The 24,433-nt window shown below is 42.6% G+C and overlaps 2 protein-coding genes across 2 annotated transcripts in view; both read left to right on the top strand.

The window, feature by feature from the left end:
- Nucleotides 1-24,433, top strand: part of LOC127235735 (ribose-5-phosphate isomerase) — an 877,486-nt gene that overhangs the window by 672,135 nt on the left and 180,918 nt on the right. The window lies entirely within an intron of this gene.
- The window catches only part of Il12rb2 (interleukin 12 receptor subunit beta 2), a 59,607-nt gene continuing 40,967 nt past the window's right edge, over nucleotides 5,794-24,433 (top strand). The window contains exons 1-7 of the mRNA XM_051203111.1: nucleotides 5,794-5,914; nucleotides 7,663-7,947; nucleotides 9,275-9,389; nucleotides 10,229-10,413; nucleotides 11,391-11,533; nucleotides 12,989-13,139; nucleotides 20,831-20,910. Of these exons, the coding sequence (XP_051059068.1) occupies nucleotides 5,839-5,914; nucleotides 7,663-7,947; nucleotides 9,275-9,389; nucleotides 10,229-10,413; nucleotides 11,391-11,533; nucleotides 12,989-13,139; nucleotides 20,831-20,910 (1,035 nt within the window). The 5' untranslated portion in view covers nucleotides 5,794-5,838. The remainder of the gene's footprint in view (nucleotides 5,915-7,662; nucleotides 7,948-9,274; nucleotides 9,390-10,228; nucleotides 10,414-11,390; nucleotides 11,534-12,988; nucleotides 13,140-20,830; nucleotides 20,911-24,433) is intronic.

A 24,433-nucleotide genomic window follows, 5' to 3' on the forward strand; every position in this document is an offset into this window, starting at 1 on the left:
CTGCTCAAGGACAGCTTCCCAGAAGCTACTTATTTGGTGCTTGTCTCTGAGGTGACTGGCAGAGACTGGCTGGGAGTAGCTGCGGTGCCTTCCTGCCTCTGTTGGGGTCCTTCACTGTCCTCCCTCTGAGCATTATTTTCACTGTCTGGAAGCCGAGCCTGATGAGTCAGGGTGTCTTTCATCCTGTGATTCATGAGTGAGCTGTAATTTTGATATTGACCTTAGAGGCGGGCTATATAAAGGATGTTTACAGCCCATATGAGGTTTCATTTTATTGGAAGATGCCTCATTTACTTGAAGGTTGTTGAGAGGTTTGAACTTCTCATAAATGGAATTGTTTTCACCTGGTTTTCAGGGAAAATCAACGTGTGTGTTTATATCACTGTGTTATACTCCTCACTGGATCATTCCCCATCGCTCAGTGTGCTGTCTTATACCATCCAGTACCACTGGCCCAGAAGTGGCCCCACCCCCAGTGACATTAGGTCTATTTACTTTAATCAGTACTCCATTCAGGACACCTACTCAGGAGTGTCATTGCCCCCCAGTGACCCGGGACCGCCTACATTAACCGTTAATCAAGAAGATACACCATAGACTTGCTTACAATTTTTTTCTTTTTTAATACGCTATAGTTGGATCACATTTCCCCTCTCCCATCTCCTCCCAGACCGTCCTCCGCCTCCTACCCATCCAATTCAGCAATTCCTTTTCTGCCTGTTCATAAAACAAACAGGCAAATAAAAAACAGAATTTTAAAAAAAATGAAAAAGCATAAGAAGCACACAGATAGAAAAGAATATTAAACACATCATCAGAACCCAAAACATACAAACAAAAGACCAGTAAGATTTTTTTTAATGCCCAAATAAAGCAATATGAAACAAAAAGAAATGTACAAAAGCACCACTGAGTTCCTTTTGTGTTAACCCTTTACTGCTGGGGATGCAATCCACCTTTATCTATCCAGTGAGGTCTCACAGGAGAAAGGAATTTTTACCTTTGCAAATGGGTGTCAGTTGGGGACAGCTTCTTGAGCAGGGATGGGAAATGGTGTTCACTTTCCCTTCTCAATATTGGAGCCCTGTCCAGCTTGACCCTTGCTGGCCCTATGTGTGGTACCATGGTCCCTGTGAGCTCACATGTGCATCCTTCCTGCTGTATCTGGAAGACACTGTTTCCTTGCTGTTCCCCATCATCCCTGGCTCTTACAATCTCTTCACCTCCTCTTCCTGAGAGCTCCCAGAGCCCTTGGTGGAGGAGACTGATGAAGACCGTCCATTTAGGAGCGAGTGTTCCCAAGTCTCTCACTCTTGGCACATGGTCCAATTGCAGGTCTCTGTATTAGTTTCCAGCTACTGAAAGAGAAACCTTCTTGATAATGGCTGAGCAAGGTGCTGACCTATGAGTATAGCAAAAATGTCATTAGAAAGCATGTTACCGTTGTGTTCCTTTAGCAGAACAATAGCATATTGCTTCCCCTAGGCAGGTGCCCTATCTAATCCCAAGTTCTTGACCACCCAAGCAGTGTTGGGCATGTGTTCCCATCTCATGGAGTGGGCCTTACATCCGATCAGAAAATGGTTGCTTACTCTCACAACGTTTGCACCTTTATTGCACCGGAGTATCTTATAGCCAGGTCACCATTGGAGATTTCAGGGCTTGTAGTGGCTGGGTGGCTGTCTACCTTTCTCCTCTGGTACCATGTAGAATACCTTCCTGTACCCTGAACACCAGTCAGGATAACGTCTATAGTTAGATACCAGCTCAACCTCTTCATGTTCACTGAGATATGTAAATGCTGTCTTCAGCAAAATAGAGCCTTACGACCAGTTTGTGGAGAGCTACCAATAGCCTTCACCTGAGTTGTTTGAGGGTGCCCATGGGAGAACCCCTTTGGCTAACAACTCAATTAGATGTAGCCCATTCCTGTCACTTGAGTTTCACTTGGTGCCAAAAGATACCATTGTCTTCTCTGTCATTTGGTGACTCTATTTAGATTTATTTTAAGTGTGTATATAGTTTAAGAGACTTATACATTAGTAGGTTTCCATGTAACCCATCAAATGACCCAATGACCCTTCGTGTTTTCCTCTCACCATTCCCTCCCTTACCCCCTTTTCCTTCCTTCTCCCCATTTAACCCTCCTACTCCACTCTTCCCACTGTCTTCCCATAAACTACATATTTCATTTCCTCCTCCTTGGTAAACCCTACACCCCCCCCCAACTCCCTCATTAGCTAACTAATCTCTGGGGTTATATGAATTGTAGAGTATCGAATGAAGGCTTAAAAGCCAACATCTACTTATAAGAGAATATACACCATATTTGTCTTTTGGGTTACCTCACTTTGAATGAACTTCTCTAACTCCAACCATTTACCTGTGAAATTTATGCTTTTATTTTTAACAGCTGAATAATAATCCCATTATGTGAATGTACCGTATGTTCTTTATTCATTCATCAATTGATGGATATCTAGACCATTTCCATTATCTGGCTACTATGAATAGAGCACAAGGTTAAACAAGTGTCTCTGTAGTAGAATGTAGAGTCTTTCATAGGCCCATGAGTACTATAGATGGATCTCGATCTGTTCCTAGCTTCTTGAGGAATTGTGGCTCTTGAAGTGTGCATTCCCACTTGCAATGATAATATGCCCCTTTCTCCACATCCTCACCAACATGAGCTGTGTTATAGGGGTATTTTCTCAGTTGAGAGTCTCTCTTTCCAAATGACTCCAGCCTGCATCAAGACGATGTAAAACTAACCAGGACAACTGAACCCAGTCAACTTCATAAATAAACCCTTCACTATCAAAACATAACTTCCCCTTCTTGCTCATCCTGATTATCTCAATATTCATATTATAATATAAAACTTTAAAAATCTCACAGTCTTTAAAAATTAAAACACTTACAAGTTAAGTCTCCTCATAATATCCAAGCTCTTTGTAAAGTTCTAAAGTCTCTCAATTGTGGGCTCCTGCAAAAGTCAAAAATAAGTTTAATACTTTCTTACTCTGAGAGAAAAATCTGGGCACACTCAAATCAGATCAAAGCAAAACCCAACAGTGTAAAGTTGAGTGTCAGACTCTGAGACTCACAGTCTTCCGGGCTCTAAAGGACATGCCACAGCACTGTGCCTTATATATAGGCTTGAGTTGACTTCACACACAGCCCCTGCTATCCTTGCTCATCATCCCATGATATTAACATCTCCAAAACATCAGGGTCTCCACTGAAACTGGGCTGCTCCTTCACCAGCATCCTCTCCTGGGATCCTCCCCCGGGACCCTGGTCCTGCCATATTGTGTCAAGACTCAACTCTTCTCGATGACCCCTCAATCCTAAGAATTCAATTGCCCTTGAGACCGCACCTTCACTAATGAACTCTCCTGCCTCTCTTTAGGGACTCCTGCCCTGCCACACAATGACAAGTCTCAGCTGCTCACCGTGATCCCTTCATGCCTTCAAAACCAGCACGACCTAGCTGACTCTTACATTTTAGGAAGTTTCGGCTGACAGCATGAGATGTAGCCTTGGACCCTCTGGACCACAGCTTCTGTGTGCTGATGCTGAGGAAATACTCCCAGAAGATTTCACCTAAATGATGTTGGCCTCTCTTAACCACAGCTGAGTGTACCGATCGTCCCAAGAAAGCAGTTTTCACCTTACTGGTTCTTAATTCAAGGTATCACTCAAACAATGCTGAGCTGACAGAGCCTTTGCTTCCCTCTGGAACTTGACAGGTTCGCGCTTCACCATCTGTGCTGGCGGCAGGCTTGGCTCCCAGTTCCCACAATACTTGACTAAGCTCTAGATGCTCAATGATCTTTCCAGTCCAAAGTTCGAAAGTCCTTCCACGGTCCTCCCCAGAGCAATATCCTACTTCTGTTCTCAATTTCTGTCTTAATTAGCATTTCTATTGCTGTGATAAAACACCATAGCTAAAGGCAATTTTGGGAGGAAGGGTTTATTTCCTCTTACCCTTGCACAGCACAGTCCATCATTGACAGAAGATATGGCGGAAACTGAAGCAGTACCATGGGAGAATACTGTTGGCTGGCTTTCTCCACTTGGCTACTCAGCCTGTTTTTGTTATTGTTTATCTTTAAATTAATTTTTATTTAAATTAGAAACAATCCTATTTTACATATCAATCCCAGTTCCCTCTCCCTCCCATCCTACCGTACCCCCCACCAATTCCCCATCCCACCCCCCATTCACTCCCCAGGGAGGATGAGGCTTCCCATGAGGGATCATCAAAGTCGGACGCATCATTTGGGGAGGGCCTAGGCCCTCCCCTGTGTATCTATCAGCCAGTTTTTTTCATAGCACCCACAACCACCCCTCCCATAAGTTGTTCTGCTCCTAGTGAGCTGGGACCACCTATCCCTATCATTAATTAAGGAAATGCCCCCATAGAGTCTCTGACAGACAGATCTTGGAGGGGACACTTTCTAAATGGAAAGTCCCTTTCCCCAAGTGACTCTAGCTTATGTCAAGTTGACATAATTGATTAACCAAGACAAAAATCAAAACGATGCCCTTCTGTTGCTGTTATTTTGAGACAGGGGATTGTGGAGGCTGACTTCAAACTTGTGAGACTTCAGCCTCACGTTCCAGAGTGCTGGGGTTGCACACCTGTGCTATCTTCTTGTGACTGATGTCTTTCCAGTGCTTTCAGTATTGCTGTCGAATGTTCTATGATAGTGTATTTTAACCTTTTCACTGCAAGAATGAAAACCCATGAAAGATGCCAATCACAGTGTAGCAAAAATAAGCAGAATAAGATATAATGTTCATGCTACCACCCCAGTGTGAGCCATTTTTTAATCTACTGTTTTCAGGGCTATAATGAGATTAGAAATTCTCCCCCCAATCAAAAGTTCTGTTTGATTGTGATGACACAGCCACTTTAAAAGGAAAAACAAGTTTTATGTGTGGTATAGGCTGTTTAAATAATTTCCATGTGGTCACTAAGTATTTAACACAGTTTTTGGTTTTGTGGGAGCTTTTTGGAGGGAGTGGTTTGTTTTGTTTTGTTTGGTTGGTTGGTTGTTTGGTTGGTTGGTTTTGGTGTTTTGAGACAGGATTTCTCTGTAGTTTTGGAGCCTGTCCTGGAACTCTTTCTGTAGACCAGGCTGGCCTTGAACTCACAGAGATCTGCCTCTCTGCCTTTTCAGTGCTGGGATTAACACCAGCGTCACCAACACCCAGCTAAACCCAATTTTAAATGACTTCAAAGTTTGCTTTGTTCATTTTTCCTCAATATTCACATATTTAAGTGTTAATCCCCAGTGGTTTGAGGAGATGAAGCCTTCGGGAAATGATCATATCCCAGAGCTCAGCCTACATGGATGGGATTAATACCCCAGCTGCCTTGCTCCTTATACCATGGGAAGCAAGCCCAGAAGTGCCATCTGTGAACTGAGAAACAGGTCCTCATCAGACATTGAAGCTTCTGCCTTCTTGATCTTAGGCTTTCTGTTGCTCACCAGCACCACACTGGAGCTGTTGCAGCAGCCTGAACACAATGAGATACCCAGCCCCTTCTCAGACTCTGTCCATTGTATCTTATACCTGCACATCACAATCCATCACTGAAAGAAATTATGGCAGAACCAAGGTGATTCTCTGAGATGGACTGGGGAGCACAAAGTGGCTATGATTCCTCAGTTTCCTACTTTTACCGTCTTAACAACATAGGGAAACAGTAGTGCTTGAATTGTTCTGGAAAGTGGTGGTTCTGGTATTTTCTGAATGTTCCTAACATGAATGAATTTGTCTTCTTTTCCAAGGGGAACTCAAGTTAAATTCTGGAGTTGACTGCTCATGGCACACACTGTTAGAGAATGCTTGTTGGGACTGATCTTTTTATTCATGTGGCTGTTGAATAAAGCAAATATAGGTAAGATATTTCTGTAAACTAGTCTGTGGAAGGAACTGAAGTTTAAATTCTCAGGTAGAAATGAACCATGCATTGTGGTAAGTGTTCTAAGTGGATTTTATGATCACTTGTTTAATGGATAAGTCTGGCCCTGTAGTACTACTTTATTTATTTTATAATTAATATAAGAATATAATCATGCATTTACTCTTCTTAAGAAACTGGCTAAGAAACATGAAGCATAATGGAAGCATAGTTTACATTAAAGTGCATTTTAGGCCCAGAGAGATGGCTCAGTAGGTAAAGGCACTTGCTATGTAAACCTGACCATTTGAGTTCGATCCTGCGAGCCCACACTCTAGCCTCCATATGTGTGCCATGATACATGTACACACACACATACATACACACACACACACTCACTCACACACACACACATACATAAATATTAAATAAAATTAAAAATTAAAGTGTATTTTAGCAGGGATATTTATGGTCAAATTCAGCTATCATATGTATGTGATATACATACATTTATTATGTATGAATGTATATTATGTATGTGGTGGGGGCTGCATTTTCCTGTCTTTATAAGTATGAGTTTGATTTTGTTTCCCTGACCCATTATAATGAAGAATCAAAGAAACCAAGACCAAACATAGAAGAAAAATAAGAGAGGGAGAGAGACTCCATTTTGCTTTGAGTGTTTTATCTTAAAGGATTGTTCAGCATTTCATTTACTTGAGGTAATAATAACTTCTTTGCTAATTCCTTCTGATGCACATTGATCCTATCATAGAATTATTCCTAAAGAAGACTTCTGGTGGGAACTTGACCCACATCTGAAGTTGAGAATGAGTCTGTATTTTGTAGTTCTTTTTACTGGAGTGTGTCAGCAGAAGGCTTTTGGAAGTGAGTTACATGGGAGTTCAAGGTGGCATTGGCTATAGTCACTAATCCATAAGAGTCACCCATGCCACCCAGGGTCTTACAGCTTGAAGAAATATCAAAATGCAGATTATTGGACCCACTTTCCTTTGTTTTTCGTTTGTTTCTTTGGTACATTCTCTAACTGTGTAGCCTGGCCTGGTCTCTAATTCCTGACGCCCCACCTCAGACTCCCAAGTGCTGGGATCATAGAACCATACCTGGCTTCTGAATTTCACCCTGATGTCAATTGAAAACACACTTGAACTTTTAAATATTTTATCTTGATTATAATATGACATTAGAAGTTAAACTCCTTTAATACAACCAATTGATAAGAGAATAAATTATTTAAAGTGATGTTACAAGTTATACTCATTTAACACAACTGCTGTATTAAGAGAAATTATTTCTAGATATGTCCCTAAAGTCTTGTAAAATTATCTTAATTTTTCTTAATGTAATACAAAATAAACATTTTAAATTACAAAGACATTGGTAAGCATGTAATTTACTCTGGGAAGCTCTCTTTAAGTGGTTTGGTGTGAAATCTGCAAGTGGAAAAGTCCCATGAGAGATTTTGGAACTGCATTCCAGAATGTTCTTTGAATATGATCATAGCATGGATGTTTTAAGAACATATATTTAATTCAAATACATTTTAGTATGGCTGTCTTCTGGTCTCTGGCATTGCTAATGCTGCTGGAGCAATGTAGGTTATTAATAATTCTGTGACCTGATGAGCTTTCATTTTACCCTACTGTGGGGCTGAACCAAGCCCTCTCCATCTCAAAATGGATGTCTTCCTTCCAGCTGAGTTTCGCATTTGTCTCTTCCTGCAGATGTGTGCAAGAGAGGTACCGTAACTGTCAAGCCTTCCTCCGTGATTCCATTTGGGTCAACTGCCAATATTTCCTGCTCTTTGTACCCCAAACAAGGCTGTTTGAACCATTCTGGTCCTAACAAATTGGTCCTCTTAAAGTTCAACAGAATAGTCCAAGTCCACTCCGGCCACTCCTTCACTTTTCAAGACACCAACCTTACACTTGGTATGGCCATGTTCACTTGCAGGCTGCACTGTAGCCCTGGTCAGCACCATGTGTGTGGGACAGAGATCTCAGTTGGTGGTGAGCATTCCTTTCTGAACTCTTAGGAAGTAGTCGTGTGTGTGTGTGTGTGTGTGTGTGTGTGTGTGTGAGAGAGAGAGAGAGAGAGAGAGAGAGAGAGAGAGAGAGAGAGAAAGAGAGAGAGAGAGAGAGAGGAAGGGAGAGAGAGAGAGAGGAAGGGAGAGGAAGGGAGAGAGAGAGAGAGGAAGGGAGAGAGAGAGAGAGAGAGAGACAGAGAGAGAGAGAGAGAGAGAGAGAGAGAGAGATGAGGTAAACAGAAACCCGAACACCAAATTTCTTTGTTATCCCATGACATTAAGTATTTTGTTGTGAGAGCAGTATGAGCCTCTCTGTGTGAAAAGGCCAGATATGAACAGGGTTAGCATCATATTTAGCAACTCACAGCCTCTCCCCACCTCTTGCCCCCGACTCTCCATCACTTTTCTTTCTTCTTTTCCTCTTTCTCTGACAATTGGGAGAATCTGCTTACTCTCTGTCCCTGGCTCTCTGTAGCTAGATTGCCATACCCTCTTGATTTAGAAAAAACGGTTCAAAGTTACAGGCTCCTAAGAGATGAGAGAGTATCTTTTCCAACTTGTATGTCCCAGGCTGGCAGCATACTGCCAGACTGTATCACCACAGTATTAATACAACTGACTTCTAAATAGCATATTCACAAGGAAAAAAAAAAAAGCTCCTGAAGCCTATTCTTGGGAAGAATGAATTTTGCCCTTGTGAAAACAAACCTTTACTATCAAACCAGTATTCCAAGTACACTGAGGCAATAAGAAAGAACAATAGCAACGAAATCCTGCAAGAACTAACAGATTTCACCTTTATTTGGCAGAGAATGGCATGCAATTATAAAGCTATCAAGGCTCTAAACCCATACATTTAATTAATAAAGATGAGAGAATATTGAAATACTAAAAAAAAAAAAAAAGTTTGTCTTTCCAGAGAAAGGGTAGAATTATGGCTTGCTAGCTACACCTGAACTGGAGCCCTGACAGTTCCCTTTATAATTTTGTAGTCTGACCAGATGTTTTGTTTCATCTTTGGGAATATGAAAAATAATCTTACCTACTTTATGGAGTGCTCTAGCTAAGAGCTGCCAAAAGACACTTGGCACAGGTTTTAGGTTACAGGAAGTGATCAATATTGATCATTGTTGCTTTAATTAGTAGAGAAAATTCATGCCTTGGGAGCAAATGTGAACATGTAAGAATATGGCTTCATCTAGATGTGTGGGTCATGTAAAAGATATTATCAATATACTGCAAATAACAATGTGATCTAGATATCACCTACAGAATATTTCAACACCAGGCCTTGCTTTTCTCTTTTAAAGTTGCTCCAGAGCCACCTCGAAACCTATCGTGCATCCAGAAGGGAGCATATGGGACTGTGGCCTGCACCTGGGACCCTGGACAAGATACTCATCTGAAAACCCATTACACTTTACAGTGAGTGAGGGACTTTGTGGCTGCTTTGTATATATTCTTTCTTGTATGGCTTTCAGCAGTACCAAATATTCTTGTATTATTGAATGCCAAAGAGAAGCAACAATAGATTGATTCCTCGCCTAGAGTTTAAATACTGCTCCCAGCGTCTGGCAGTGAAACCGTCTCAGTCATTTTAACTGATATCTTGGTCCTACATTCTCATTCAAGGTTTCCTTTGGGACATCCAAGACCTCAGCTAAAATGATCTCTCTGCTATCGGGTTAGGCTGGCTGTGTAAAACCTCACCTCTTTTGCAATCCCACACTCTTGGGCACGGTGACCTACAAATAAACTCCTCTTGGAGGAATTACATTTCAAAATGCAATTGACAGATGTGAGAGCCCTCAAGAAGAGGGACTATGGGGAGCCTTTCTTCCTGAAATACATCCCATAATCCCATCACAAGTCCAAGGGTGATCAGGAGATAGAAAACCCCGTGGGAACAGGATTGGAGTCTTCCCATCACCATACGAGTTCACACCATACTTCCATTCAATGGAGGTCAGATGTTCAAAGATCTTTGGATAAAGGTTGGAAGTGCCCCGAGGAGCCAAAATTACAGCCAGGGTTTGAGGACTTGAACAGCGTAGGCGAATACCCCTCTATACGAGAGCACCTTTAAAAAGATTTCAGTTGTGCCACCAAAGAGGGTAAGGAAGAGACATGGTAACCCCACAGTATCTCTCTAGTAATAGGAATGTGTCTGGAGTTTTTGACGTTAGAACATTTTGTTCTTTTGTAGTGGTTGCAAGAAACAGCACGTAAAGCACATTGCTAACACAGTTGTGTTTGGGAAACAGGTTAACCGGACCGAACAATGTGACCTGTCAGGACCAGTGCAGCTGTCAAAATTGTCATCACTTGAATCTTGGGATCAGTCTCACCTCCGATTTAGCTGAATCCAAGTTCACAGCCGGTGTCACTGCCACCAACAATCTCGGGAACGCTTCTTCATTCCCATTCATCTTCACGTTCTTGGACATAGGTAAAAATTGATTGCAGTTGCCCAGGTGCTCTTTACTGGCACATGAGAACTATCTTAAAACCCACTCAAATCTTCTACATGTAGTTGTTTTAAAGGAGACAAGAAAAGTAATGAATAGGTACAGACAAAGTCGGGGCTAATTTAATGCGTGTAAAAGAAGGGCTGGCCTGTGGCCGTGTAGAGGTGGCTGCAGAATGGCACCTTCAACTTCGTTCTCTTAGAGAAATAAGAGTTTTTGACTTCTTCACATGACAGAAGCTGCTACCAGTGACATCACTGATGGAAGAATATCCCGGGAGGTTATACACGTGTCCTTTTATGCCACTGGCTACTCCCGCTGTGCACACTGCACAAACAATGTGTCATGATATAAATGTGTCTGCTCTGAGATTGCTAGGCTCTAGCCCTCATCACTGGGAAGTGAACCAGCCCCAGCATGCATGTGAACAATAGTAGTGACCTAGAGTGAATTAGAGGCCAGTCTCAAACATCTCAACTGGCAACCATCCAGATGAACCTGGGGCCATCCAAGTGGGCCTGGGTGTCTGCGCTGCCTGTAGTTCCTACTCACATGTGTCTCTCTCCCTTCCTATGGTATCTCTTTGTCACTGGCATTCCTATTTGCCTCCCACCTTTCTCCTCCTCCACTTCCTTCCCTTTAAAGGCCGCGTGTGCCTACACCGCCTTCTTTCCCTGTGCTTATCTGTTTGCCCTGTATTTTTTGCTCTGCTTTGCTTCTTCCTAACATCTTTTTTCCTTCTCCTGAAGTGGTCACTACTAGTCACCTCTGCCTTTGCAGTCATTGGCATATTGGCTTTCTTTAAATCTAGAGAGTGCAGTCAACACAGTCACTATTTGGTAAGATAAGGTTGGGTTAAAGCAATTATTTCAATGGCTGAGAAGTGAAAGCTCAGGACTGAAAGCAATCGCTGATCATAAAGCCTGACTTGCACATTTTGGTTTGTCTTGGTTACTAGTGAGGCCTCTTCCTCCGTGGGACCTCAGAATCAGTTTTCCAAACGCGTCTGGGAGCAGATGCACCCTGCAGTGGAAAGAGGAGGGGCAAGTGGCACTCAATCGACTCAGATACCGACCTTCTAACAGCAGGTCCTGGAATATGGTAATAGTCTTTAAAGGGGTGGGAAAAATCAGTAAGGGACCTTGACACTGCTGTGCAGACTCCTCTTGTCATGTCAACAAAGTAGGGAGCTTACGGACTTTTAGCCTGGAAGCCCATATTGGAAATCTATCAAGCTGTATATACCTCTGTCTACCTTTTGAATTTTCTTTATGTGTACAAGTGTTTCCCTGCGTGTATATGTGCCTTGTGTCCCCAGCCCCTGGAAGCCAGAGGAGGGCATCAGATAGATTCCCTGAAGCTGGAGTCACCATATGGGTGCTGGGAACCAAAACTGGGTCCTCTGCAAAGGCAGCATGTGTTCTTAATCACCGAGCCATCTTTCTGTTTATTAAGAAATATTGGAGGGGTTGGAGAAGTGGCTCAGTGGTTGAGAGCTTTGGTTGCTCTTCCAGAGGTCCCTGGTTCAATTCCCAGCCCCTACATGGCAATTCACAACCATCTGTAACACCAGTTCCAGAGGATCTGACACCCTCTCACAGACGTGCATGTAGGCAAAACATCAGTTCCATAAAATAAAAATAAATCATAAAGAGAGAGGGAGAGTGAGAGAAAGAGAGAGAGGGAGGGAGGGAGAGAGAGAGAGAGAGAGAGGGAGGGAGGGAGAGAGAGAGAGAGAGAAGGAGGGAGATCTCTATGGGTTTGAGGCCAGCCTGGTCTACAGAATGAGTTCTAGGACAGCCTACACAGAGAAAACCTGTCTTGAAAACCCAAAAAAAGAAAAAAATAAAGAAATATTAGGATAGGAGAGATGAGTGAGTGGGTAAAGTGTTTGCTGAGCAAGCATAAAGACCTGACTTTAAGTCCTCAGAGCCCTCACTAAAAAGTAGAGCATGGCAGCATATGCATGTGATCCCAGCACTAGCAAACAGAGACAGGGGATCTCTGGAAGGCACTGGCCAGACAGCCCAAACAGTCAGTGAGAGCCAGGATCGGTGAGTAATTTATCCCTGCCCCCCCCCAACAAAATACAGTGGAGAAGCAATTGGGGAAAGACACCTCTGGTCTCACGTGTACATGCACATGCAAAGACACCTGTGTGTACACACATGAACAAGTATGTACACATGTACAAGAAATATCTTGATCCCTGGCCCTGAATTGTATTTTCATTGATAGCTTTCATTTATTTATTTATTTATTTATTTATTTATTTATTTATTTATTTGTATGATGTGTGTGTGTGTGTGTGTGTGTGGGGGGGGGGGGGGAGGGAGAGAGAGAGAGATGGGAGGCATGCAAGATTAGCCAGTGCTCTTAACCACTGAGACGTCTCTCCAGTACCAATGCCTATTGTTTTGTGGGGAGAGGGGCCTTAGTTCCTTGTTTTGGCCATTGCATAACCTCTGCCTGTACTAAACTGTCACAATTCAGAGTCCACTCTATAAGAATACACAAACGTTGTCTCTCAGTGGAACAAATCTCATCTGATTCAAGGTTAATGCCACAAATGCCAAAGGAAGATACAGCCTCCAAGATCTGAAACCATTTACAGAGTATGAATTCCAGATTTCCTCTAAGCTTCATCTTTCTAAAGGAAGTTGGAGCGATTGGAGTGAGTCGCTGACAGCACAAACACCAGAGGAAGGTAGGCACCCAGCAAAAACGGGGTGGGGGGAGTCAGGAAAAGGGAGGCCAAGTCTTCCTGGGAGTAGACTCTTTCAGAGCACACCATACAGAAACTGCCAAGAAAGGTAAGTTTATGATTCTAAGAAGCTTTAGCGCGAGGACACTCCGCCTCTGTCAGCCATCAGTCAAGCTACTGCTTTATCACCGTCCAGTTAAATATGTTCTTATTTCTCTTAATCTCTCAGTACCTGCTATTCCCCAAAGCTGTAGCAGTAATCAACTTCATTTCTTTGATATATTTTATCTCTTTGGTTCTTTGAAGATCAAAATGATAATTTAGAAACTATAAACCGTACTATAAGTGTGAATGGATTTCTGAAGACAGTATCTAAAATAAAAGTAATGTCCAACAATTCTTTTCCTCAAATGTTGCATTGCTCTTCTTCAAGCCTTGGATGTTATCCTGCTCAAAGAGGCCCCATTCTACCAGGGTTAGGAGCAGCATAACAAATTCCAGTCTTTATCCAATGAATGGGCTTTCCCTTTTGACAATTATTGAGAAGTCAGTTTCATTGAAATATAAGCAAATATTTTCTAGAAACAGAAATTTATATAATCTGTCTATCTTATTAACCAATCGTTTCCTCATTAGTTCTTAAAAGAGTTTTGTGTAATCTACTTTGGTCATATTCACTCCCGTCCCCAAATCCTACCAGATCCATAACTAACACATAAGTATATCTTCTTCTTTTTCCTGTTGCTTCTTTGTTTGTTTGTTTTAAAAACCCATGAAGTTCCATTTGTGCTGCCCGTATACACTGGGATGTGTGGCCATCACTGAAGGGTGGCCAACCCACCAAGAGCCACACACCTTCAAAGAAAACTGACTCTCCCTATCCCAGCAGTCATTAGTTACCAATAGCTCATCGGCAGGGAGTGAAACTTCTTGCTCACCTTCCCGTCCATGCTTGAATTCTGTCTGGCTTCAGCTTGCACAGCTCTTATGCATGCTGTCTCAACTGCTGTGAACTCAAATGTGCAACTGTCCTGTTGTGTCTAGAAAACACTTCCCAATAATAGCAACCCTTTGAATTCACAAGAATCCTGTTGTTTGTTTGTTTTTTAAGCACTCATTAGTGGCATAGTATGGAACTTTTCATAGTGTGGTGGGGCATTTGCCATGATTAGACATGGGCTGATTAGACATGGGTTTAAGCCAACAGAAAATCTTTATTAGCTGGCCAGTATATTGGGTGTTTAGAATCCCAGGGTAGCCCTGAGCCTTTCTGGGGATGAGCTTTTAAGCACAATAAGTAAATAAATAAATGTTCTGGGTTGACATAGTTCAGTTAACAAGAACAATTAGCCAGAAGCAGAACTGCAGAAACTAAAAAGCAAGGTTAGTACATTTTGAAACTTTCTCAAAACTGTGGACTTTGATGGATTAGGCCATTTGTTTTAGTTTTGGCAGGTAGTGTCTACATGCTGAGTCTTGCAGCCTGAATGGTATTTTTATCATGTGCTAAGGTCAGGGATCTACTCAGGTCTGGAGCCCTGTCACTTCATGTAAATTTATATCAAAGAAAAAATATAGAAATATAATCAATTGCTAGAGATTTATTTGTTTGTTTGTTGTGAGACAAATTCTGACTGCCTTGGAACTCACTATGGAGACCTGGGTGACCTTAAACTCACAGAGTTCTGCCTGCTTCTGCTTCCCAAGAGCCGAGATTAAAAATGTGCACTCCACACCCAACTAGAGTTTTTCTAACCCTGCTGTGAACACCTAAGTGGTTATTTGCAAAGGTAGGAGTATGTGTGTATGAGAAGTCACAGTGTGATTGGGCTGCTGTCTTTGAGCTCTTAATAGTTGGCAGTTTTGCTGGTTTTGTTTGTTTGTGTTAAGCCAGTCTCACCATGTAGTTCTGTCTAGCCTGAAATTCAATATGTAGACCAGGCTGACGTCAAACTCAGAGACCACCCCCTGCCTTTGCTTCCTGGGTGCTGGGATTAAAGATGTGTGCCACTACAACCAATCTCTTAATAGTCATCTGGAAACAATGATACTTAACAGTGATGTGTTCGTGGCATCCAAGATCCCAGAGAGGCTATTACACCCAGTACAGTTTGAATAATAATCTTCATGCCTTTTGATAATTGCATTTCTCCATGTAAGAAAATAAAATGAGCTCATCTAGCAAGTGCTAATTAAATGTTTCGTTTTGTGACCACATGTCCCTCTGTAGTCCAGAGACTCTCTTACACTCTTTAATGTAGTTGAAGCGTTTTTTTGTTTGTTTGTTTATTTGTTTCAAGACAGGGTCTCTCTGTGCAGCCCTGACTGTCCTGGAACTTCCTCTGTAGACGAGGCTGGCCTCAAACTCAGAGACCTGCCTGACTCTGTCTCCTGAGTGTTGGGATTAAAAGCATGCACCATCCATGTAAAGGGTTTTTGTTTTGTTTTGTTTTAAATACCTTGTGGATTAGATTTTGTTTGCATAGTGAAGATAAGATTTTTCAAGTGGGTCATATTTGATATTCAAATCCAAGATAGTATATGTGTCTAGACATCTGTAAGCTATGTTATGGCAGCACATGGGGCCGAGCTATAAACAACAGAAACTCAGACTTATAAATCCTTGTCATTTATACACAGATTAATGACTTACTTAGATGTATTGAAAAGGATTTTCTTTTCTCATGTTTTTAACATTTAACTTCTCCGAGGCAAGCTAGTAACTCTACTATGCTATAAATAGGCCACCAGTCACTGTGAAGCTGTGCGTTCAGAGCTGAGCAGGCACTCAGAGCCCTGAGGCACAGCTTACCTCGGCAGTAGGCTTCCTTTCGATGTCTGCATCTTGCTTCTCTTGTTTGATCTTTCTGTGGGTTGCCCTGTACTCCTGCTCTTAACTTTAAGCTCTGCGGTTTTTACACCCCTCGCCACTCCTTTCTGACATCAGTTTCTTTTTGAAACATCAACTGATGTAAACCTAAACGTGTGAAATTTTTTTTAACACTTCTTCCTTTTAACCCTTTTAAGTGTCTAGTCACACGAAACTTGCTTTAAACGCTCTGAAACTGTGAATGATTTATGATAGGACTCTTTTTCTGTGGCCTCGGCTTCAAATACCTAGGAGGAGCGTGGTGTCCCCTGGTGGTCCAGATGTGGCTATGTGTGTCCTTCCAGCTGAGTGAAGGCTCTCTCTTCACTGCACGTGGGCCCCTTCCTTTGGTGTTAAATTTGATTCCTGTCATGGTCTTCAGAGAAATGACCACTAAGGAAGGGGAGTAGAAAGGAAACCATGTCACTTTCTGAGAAACGCTGTCTAATTCAGCATCCACCAAAAGCAGTCTTGACTCTGGGGATGTGAAGCCATATTTTCTTTCTAGTGTGAAAACACTCATGACTTTGAGTTCAAAAGTACCCAGACCCGTGCATACTCAAAGCTCCAGAACCTGGCAAATGGCTCCACATTGATGAATAGGCCTTCTTTTATGTCTGTAACTCTCTGTTTACAGGTTTGAGTGATACCTCAATTAATTTGGAGAATTAATTAAGGATGGATGCCCTGCTTATCTTCAAGCCAGAGTGGCAAAAAAGTGTCTCAGGTTATGGTGACAGCCCAGATGAATGAAAGATGCCCAAGAAAGAGGGATTCAGTGGCCCATTATAGACAACCCTACTTGAGAAGCTAGGAAAATCACTCATTCATTCATTCATATATTATACCAACCTATGATCACCATTAAGGTAGATGTGAACAATTAAATACTAGAGTTATTCTAACATCTTAGAAAACAAGCCTTCCATCACAGTGAGGTTTGAAGTTAATACTTGTAGCTTTGTAGACCATGTAGTCTCTGCAATTGTTAAAAGTTGTTCTTGAAGTCTCTAAGCAGCCATTTTCACCAGCCAGAGATGTGACTGGGTTCCAAAACATTTGACTGTGTGAATACCAACATTTGCTTTTACATAATTTCCATGTGTTACTAAAAATGATATTTCTGATGTTATAACCACTTAAAAATGCAGAGTAACTATTATTGTTTACAACTGTACAAAAAATGGAAATCAGGCTGGAATTGGTCCACAACCCCTAGAATAAGGTCAGAGATTATCATGCTTCTATCTCTTTGCCTAAGGCCAGAGAAACTGAGTATGAAGGTCCCTGTATGCTACTAAAAGGAATCCCATGCGAACATTTCATTAGCAAGGAGTCATTTTTGAACTAGTCCGTGGCTGGACCTTTTCCCCTTCTTCAGTCTTCCCTCAGGTTGTTCCTGTCCCTGAGTGGGAAAAAATGCCTGTGCTCAGTTATTTGATACATGGTGGCTACTCCAGTACTGGAAAATGCCTTCCCTTGAAATAGAAAGCATGACGTACAAGAAATGTGTTTGCATCAGGAACTACAGCGGGTACTGGTACATAACAATAACCAGTCAGAACTTCAGGCTCCAAGAGTTCCAGTTTATCCTGGTACAGCAAAATTCCTGGGAGAGGCAACATCAATGTGAAGCCTAACACATTGGGCTGGGAGCCTTTTTACATTTCTTCCCTGCTAAAAACTGACGTTCATGTTCCCACAAAACGCATATACTGAAGCCCTGATCCCTGACGGGATAGAATTAGGTGAGACTTTTGCCAGTAATTGGGTTATTAGTATGAAGCCATCATAAGGAGAGGAAAAGATTTCTTTCTCCTTTCTATGTGAGGATTCAGCAAGAAGACAGCCTCACTGAGCAGGCTCTCTCTAGGCATCAGCTCTGACAACGCCTGGATCTCCACTTCCCAGCCTCTAGAATCGTACAAATAGCTGTGTGCTGTTCACGTCATCCATTCTAGTGTTTTGGTTAGCACAGGTGCTTTGTCTGGGATTTACAGCCTTCGAGGTCTTGCAATGAGGAAAGGGAGGGATTGCCCCCTTGAAACACGGAATGTGTTTGAGTTCTCGGAAATCTCGTGGTCTTGGCTTTTTATCGGTCTCTTGTGCTGTCTTCCCATTTTCATCTGGAATCTTATTACAAGCAGGGCAACATTCGCACTTCCAGATTCAGTGTTTGTCTTAATTCTGCCACATCACCAGTGTGCTCTCCTATCATGTCCTCCCCACTGGCAGACCTGTTCTGAGCCATGTACTTCACACCCGTGTGTCCCTAAACAAACATCTAGCTGTCCTTGCTTGAGCTTTATGAAAGTTGCGTTCTCTGTATAACCTGCAACCACTTTTCCCATGAGACCGAGAAAGCTTTGTTCCCTCACCACTTTCTCACATATAATCAGGTCTCCAGAAATATGCTTGCATCAGAAAAATGGAAAAGAAACAACCTCTTGAACTGAGATGCTAAGAAAGGCACTGAACTTGGTAACAAGACAGAGATGAAGGCAGCATCTGAGAAGTATATGGTATTAAGAAATTCTCTGTTTTTCTCTTGGGGCTCAGACACCACACAGTATATTTGCAATAGAATGACAAAGGTCTGAGGATCCAGGGAAGGCAGTCTGAGTCCTGTGCAGACAGAGAGGACCACCACAACTTCGCTTGTGATTGTTCTGGAATGTGTAGAGGGGGCATAACTGCAGAATCGGACTCCTGCTCTGTAATACTCTGTTAAGTGCTGGATCTAGTCTAGTGAGTGCAGTCTAGTGAGCAATGTCTTTAAATTTGTTGCCAATACATAATTAACTGAAAGCATTATCCTGTGAACAAGCCAACTAATTTGATACTGAACACACCCAATCCTAATTACATGTCCAAAGCCTGGACTATGTGATCTGTGGAATATTCGGTATAGATCTTTTTTCAATATAGCAAACTGCAATGGGAAAACAGGCTCTTTGGAGACAGCAAGAGCTGGCCTCAGCTTTGCCAGTTATCAGCTCTAAGTCTTGTCCATCTGGTCTTTGCCAACCTCCTTATCCACAGCTGTACAGATGTCATCATGTGAGCCTCCTATATCAGAGGGGGGCTCGATGAGACTGTGTGCACAGCACTGTCTCACCCTGACCTTACTCTTGGAGTGGTTAGTGTCAGTTGCCTGTACTTTTCAGCTCTTCGTATGTGGACGATCAGATACAAGTCCCAAGCTCAGATCCTATGTCAGTCACTCTTTGGCGTCCTGAAGCACTGAAAGCATCTCAGATTGCTTCATGAAAGCTTTTCTCATCTTGTTGTCCTTGCTGAAAGGGCAGTGGGAAGACAGAGGGAAGAGAAAGGCTGTACGTGAAAGAAAACATAAATAGAAGATAGAATAGAGAGACAGAGAAAAAGAGAGGAAGGAAGAGCCTCAGAAGAGGTCCACCTGATGGGGAATGTGAATTTTTCTGAACCGAGTCACACCGCCCGCATGGTGCAAAGGCCAGACCAGGCTGTAGTATCAAATGGACCCATGCTCAGAACCTGACTTCCATAACTATTAATTCCAACTTTCTTAACCACTCGGCAGCTCAGTTTTTAAATGAGGAAAATGGCAAGCTAAATTTGCCAGCCTCCGTGATATGGAGCTACCGACTCCATTTGACAGATGAGGAAACCTGCTAAAAGGGGTACTTGTTAAAGATCACACAGCAGGCGGCTGTGATAGATAGCTTAGTCCCTTGGTAACCCTTGCACCAAATCTACAGTACCAGCAGGGCATGGAGGAGAGGTGGTGCTAAGAGCCCCGGAAGCCCTTGAGATGGTACTAACACAGGGCTGCCCTGGCTTGCCCTCCCTTTCTCCATTGCTGGTCTCTCCCTAGCTGCTTAGCTTTTGCTATCCAGGTAGTAGATGTTACTGTTCTAGAAATTCTGTTCTGGCTGAGAAGAGCTCCAAAAGGAGCCCGAGTGCAGCCTCACCTCAAACACACTGTCAGTTTCCCTGTGAAGAAAGGTGGGCTGGAGCAACGGCAGTTGACTTCAGTGGTTGTTGGTACTGAGTGATTGTACTCCTGGCTAAAAGCAAATCTATCAAGTAGGAGAGAAAATACACAAACACACACGCACGCACGCGCACACACACACAAAACACAGGGTTGATTGTTCTCTTTTCCAAGTGTGTTTGCCTTTCTCAAGTTCAATTGTACTATATTCAACCATTGTCTCATAGCTTGATGCTTATTTCTTCTATTTGTTCAGCTTGTGTTTTGACATCAAATGAATAGCATTGCCTGGTCTGTTCATTCATCATCAAACCATACTAAGTACATCCTAGATACCGTACTCAGCATTGTGAGATGTGTCCTTGCTCCAGTAGATCACACCAAATAACCACACTTTAGTCCAAGGTTAAGATTGGGGTAAAAATAAGCCTTGCTGTTGTTACTTGTGTTATATATTCTTATAATACCTTGGGTTTTTTAATGGCCTTACTTTCTCACATTCCAATAAAAAATAAACAACCACACATACCTTGAATTTTTAACTTAAATACCTGTGTACAAATGAAACCTGAGTTAATATATTTTAAAGATGGAATTAGGAAATAAATTTCCTTAATATTTTTTAATTTTTTTCTTTTCAAAGTATCCATCTTTATTTACTTTTGCGCCAAAGGTATACATGTTTGCCTTTAAGTAAAAGAAAACAAAAAAAAATACTAGATTACAGTGAAAATAGAAATTAACCTATGATACTGTTTCCAGAATTATTTATTGACTTCTAAAGGTTTTCTACTGTGTATGTATGTATATTTACATGAAAATGTATTTTTCACCCCTCCCTCTCATCAGAGCCTGTTGGAACGTTAGACATCTGGTACATGAGACAGAACATCAGCTCTAACAGACAACAGATCTCCCTTTTCTGGAAGGTACGTTTTCAATTTTCAACTCAAAGAGAGTATATACTTAACTGAGTATGAGAACGTGTCCTTCTGCTTCCATGGTCGCTCCAATGTGACACTTTAGGGACACGGGAGCTCAGGCCGTTCCATGATACCTGACTTAATGTCGTGAGCACTCCAGCTGAGTTCCCTCCTCCGGTGTTCACATCCTTGCGTCATACACCTTCCATTCTCAACGTTTCTGCCTCTAAACTGCGCGCTCCCCTTTAGCCTCCACTCTTGCAGCTCAGCAGAGATTTTCTGTCTTATGGAGTCATTCCCAGGGGACAAAAGGTGAGCGGACTGTGAGTGTGGATGTTCAAGAATTTTTCTCACAGTTAGACGAAGAGCAAAGTTTTCAGAAGTGGAAAATAACTTACATGGTAATGGAAAGAGACCCCTCCTCATCAGGAAGAACAGAAAATGGTTCTTCTTAGGAAGAACCAAAACTGCACCTGGGCTGAAAGCCACCGTGAATACCTCATTTAATTCTCACAATCTTGGTGGGTTAGACACTAGGTATTTCACTACCAGATGAATAACCAGAGAAAGGCCGTGCATGCCTACAAACACCCACTGGAGACGGGGACTTGAGAGCCTCTCTAAACCTTTTTCTGCTACTTGATGAGTCATCTTTGTTAGTCAAAATTCTGTTTGAACTTAGCTATGACTGCATGCCCACAGGACAATGTTTCCAGGTGAGGTGTACTATATTTTATTTCTCAAAGCTCCTTCCCACCTCCCCCACCACACACACACACACACACACACACACACACACACACACACAGCATCTGATATAAGAGAATCTACTGAAAATCACTTGTTGCATCATGACCAAGCCCTTCACTTGAAAACTAACATTGCAGTTCAAAATGAAGTTGCTCTCAAGAACAGTGTTCAAAGTAAGATATGTTGAGAGTCCTATTTGTAAATGAAAAATCTAGCCAGGACGCTTTTTGACAAGGCCCGGATGATACTGCGTTAGAGGGAGGGCTCGAGGGGCAAGCTTATAAGTGTTCTTTTTAACAACACTGGAACACCTCAAAACTGCATGGAGGGGCACCAAGGAAGTCCAAAGAAGAACTCTATCTGCCTGCAAAGCTAGTGACAGAGTATTATTCTCGAATGAAAGGAAATGCAAAATTTGTGGTACACTTTTGTAGGGAGTGAGTAGGTGCGGAGTGGGTGCAGCCCCTGTAGGGAGGGAAGATGCGTGGGTTAGGTGTAAGTGTACTCACATGCGTATCTGTGGGTGGGTGGATGCAGGATGAGATTGTGTCATGTATGTGTGAATGTGTTTGTAGGTATATGAGGGATAAGTATGTACATAAGCGTTCATGTATATATATATACAGGGGAGAGGTTATGTTAGCATGTGTGTGGGAGTGTGTGCATGTAGGTATGTGTGTATATGAGTGAGGACATGAGTAGGTCGAAGGTTTACATATGTGGGTAGAGGGTGGGCTAAAGTGCATAGATGGGTGCCTGTATGAACGTGTGGGGTGCTAAGGTGAGAAAGACTGACTGTCTCCACAGTTCATCTTTTTCGCTATCTCAGTGTCTGCTCAAAACTTCATTTCCTCAAAAAAAAAAAAAAATCTTGTACTTTGTAACATTTTTCAATTTACTATTATTGTCTGTGTGCAATGTGTATAGGAGACAGGAGATTTGGTGGAATCCCTTCTCCTCTTCTACCGTGTGGTCACAGGGATCAAACAGGTCATCGGCCTTGGTGGCAGTGCCTTTTCCTGCTTAGCCCATCTCATTGGCCCAATAATCCCGTACTCTTTTTTTAATTATTCACAGCTATTTTTAAAAGTATGCCCTATCTCGAGGCATCAAGTTTTATGTAATCTAAGAAATGGAGGAAATGCTGTGAGAAGAAATGCTGCAGAATCTGTGGCAGGTTCTGCCCCGTGTGGCCCCTTCAGCAGGGGCATCCCGCAAGCCCCTTCCCGCTGCCCCAGGCTTCGTGCCGCTTGCTCTGATCGCTCTGATGGACACCTGTTTCAACCCATGGCTCCCGTGCGCCTTTCCCCCAGGGCACACATCCTTTAAAGGAAAGCTCCCTGCCACGTGTGGGTTTAGATGAGGTGAGGACTGAACGAAACACGGCAGTGTGTTAGTTAAAGCCACATCGGCCTTTGTGCTTGCCTCTTAATTTCTTTAGACTTGACCATAAAAATTATGGTTGAGGCCCAGTGATGTGGAAGAGCGATGTCTGTGTCCAAAGGCAGCTCTGCTCACTGCGGAGCTCATCCACTCCGCCATTCAAACAAGTGAGCAAGCAGCTCAGAGCCCCGACACTTGCTGCCTGGGAGGATGTGGAAGCCCCACCCAGGCTTTGCATCCCGGAATTAACAGGCCATCGGAAAACAGACTAGGATCCGGGTGATAAGAATACTTGTAGGTAAGGAAGAGTTAAAGAGTTCAAGTGTGAACCAAGGGGATTCGTGTCAGTCACCCAACAGATCAGGAATAAATAACGAGAAGCAGGGAAGGATGTCACAGTCAGTAAGACTAGACCTAGAGCCAGAAGCACAAGTTGCTCCAGGACAAGAGTAAGAGGGCATTTGTTGGGAGACCTGGAATGGAAACTTCATTATGCAAAGTACCACCTTGGTGAAACACTGACCTGTAGAAATGGAAGAAAAGCCATAGAGAGGAGCCATGTGTGTACTTTACATGTTCTTCTAGCCACGCTTGACTTACTTAGAGTTTGTCTTTAGTTTCAGGGGTTGCACTGCTGTTCATTGTTTGTGACAAGGCTATACTGTGTATCCCAGGTTGACTTTGAACTCACTATGGAGTCCAGGCTGGTTTAGAACTTGCAGCAACCTATCTGCCTTGAATTCCTACGTGCTGAGATTACAGCCCTTCTAAAAACAACAATGGCAGGAACAAAAACCAGCAACAAGCATGTCTTAGGGTTTCTTTTGTTACAACAAAACACCATGCCCAAAAAGCAAGATGGAGAAGAACAGGTTTGTTTAGCTTATATTTCAATGTTGTTCTTCATCACTGAAGAACAGGACAGGAACTCAAACAGGGCAGGATCCTGGAGGCAAGAGCTGGTGCAAAGGCCATAGAGAGAGGCTGGTTACTGGCTTGCTTCCCCTGGCTTATTCAACCTTCTTTCTTACAGAATTCAGAACCACCAGCCCAGGGATGGTACCACCCACCACAGGGCCCTCCCCCAATGATCACTAATTGAGAAAATGCCCTACAGCTGCATCTCATGGAGGAATTCCCTCAACTGAGGCTCCTTGACTCTAGCTTGTGTCAAGTTGACACATAGAACCAGTCAGTGCAAAGAACAATAGTAAAATGTTGATGATTTGTTGGAGGACTCTGGGCTCTTTTTTTTTTTTTTTTTCTTTCCAGTCCTTGACCTATCAAAGATGGACAGCATTTCCAAAGACAGTTTTTGTTGTAAGAGAGGTTGTTCTTCCCCGATTGCTAATTACACATTATTTCAGCTGAAAGGCAGGGGTTCTGGTTAAAGAGC

The sequence above is a fragment of the Phodopus roborovskii genome, unplaced genomic scaffold (assembly GCF_943737965.1).
Source record: "Phodopus roborovskii unplaced genomic scaffold, PHOROB, whole genome shotgun sequence".
NCBI classification, from domain to species: domain Eukaryota; kingdom Metazoa; phylum Chordata; class Mammalia; order Rodentia; family Cricetidae; genus Phodopus; species Phodopus roborovskii.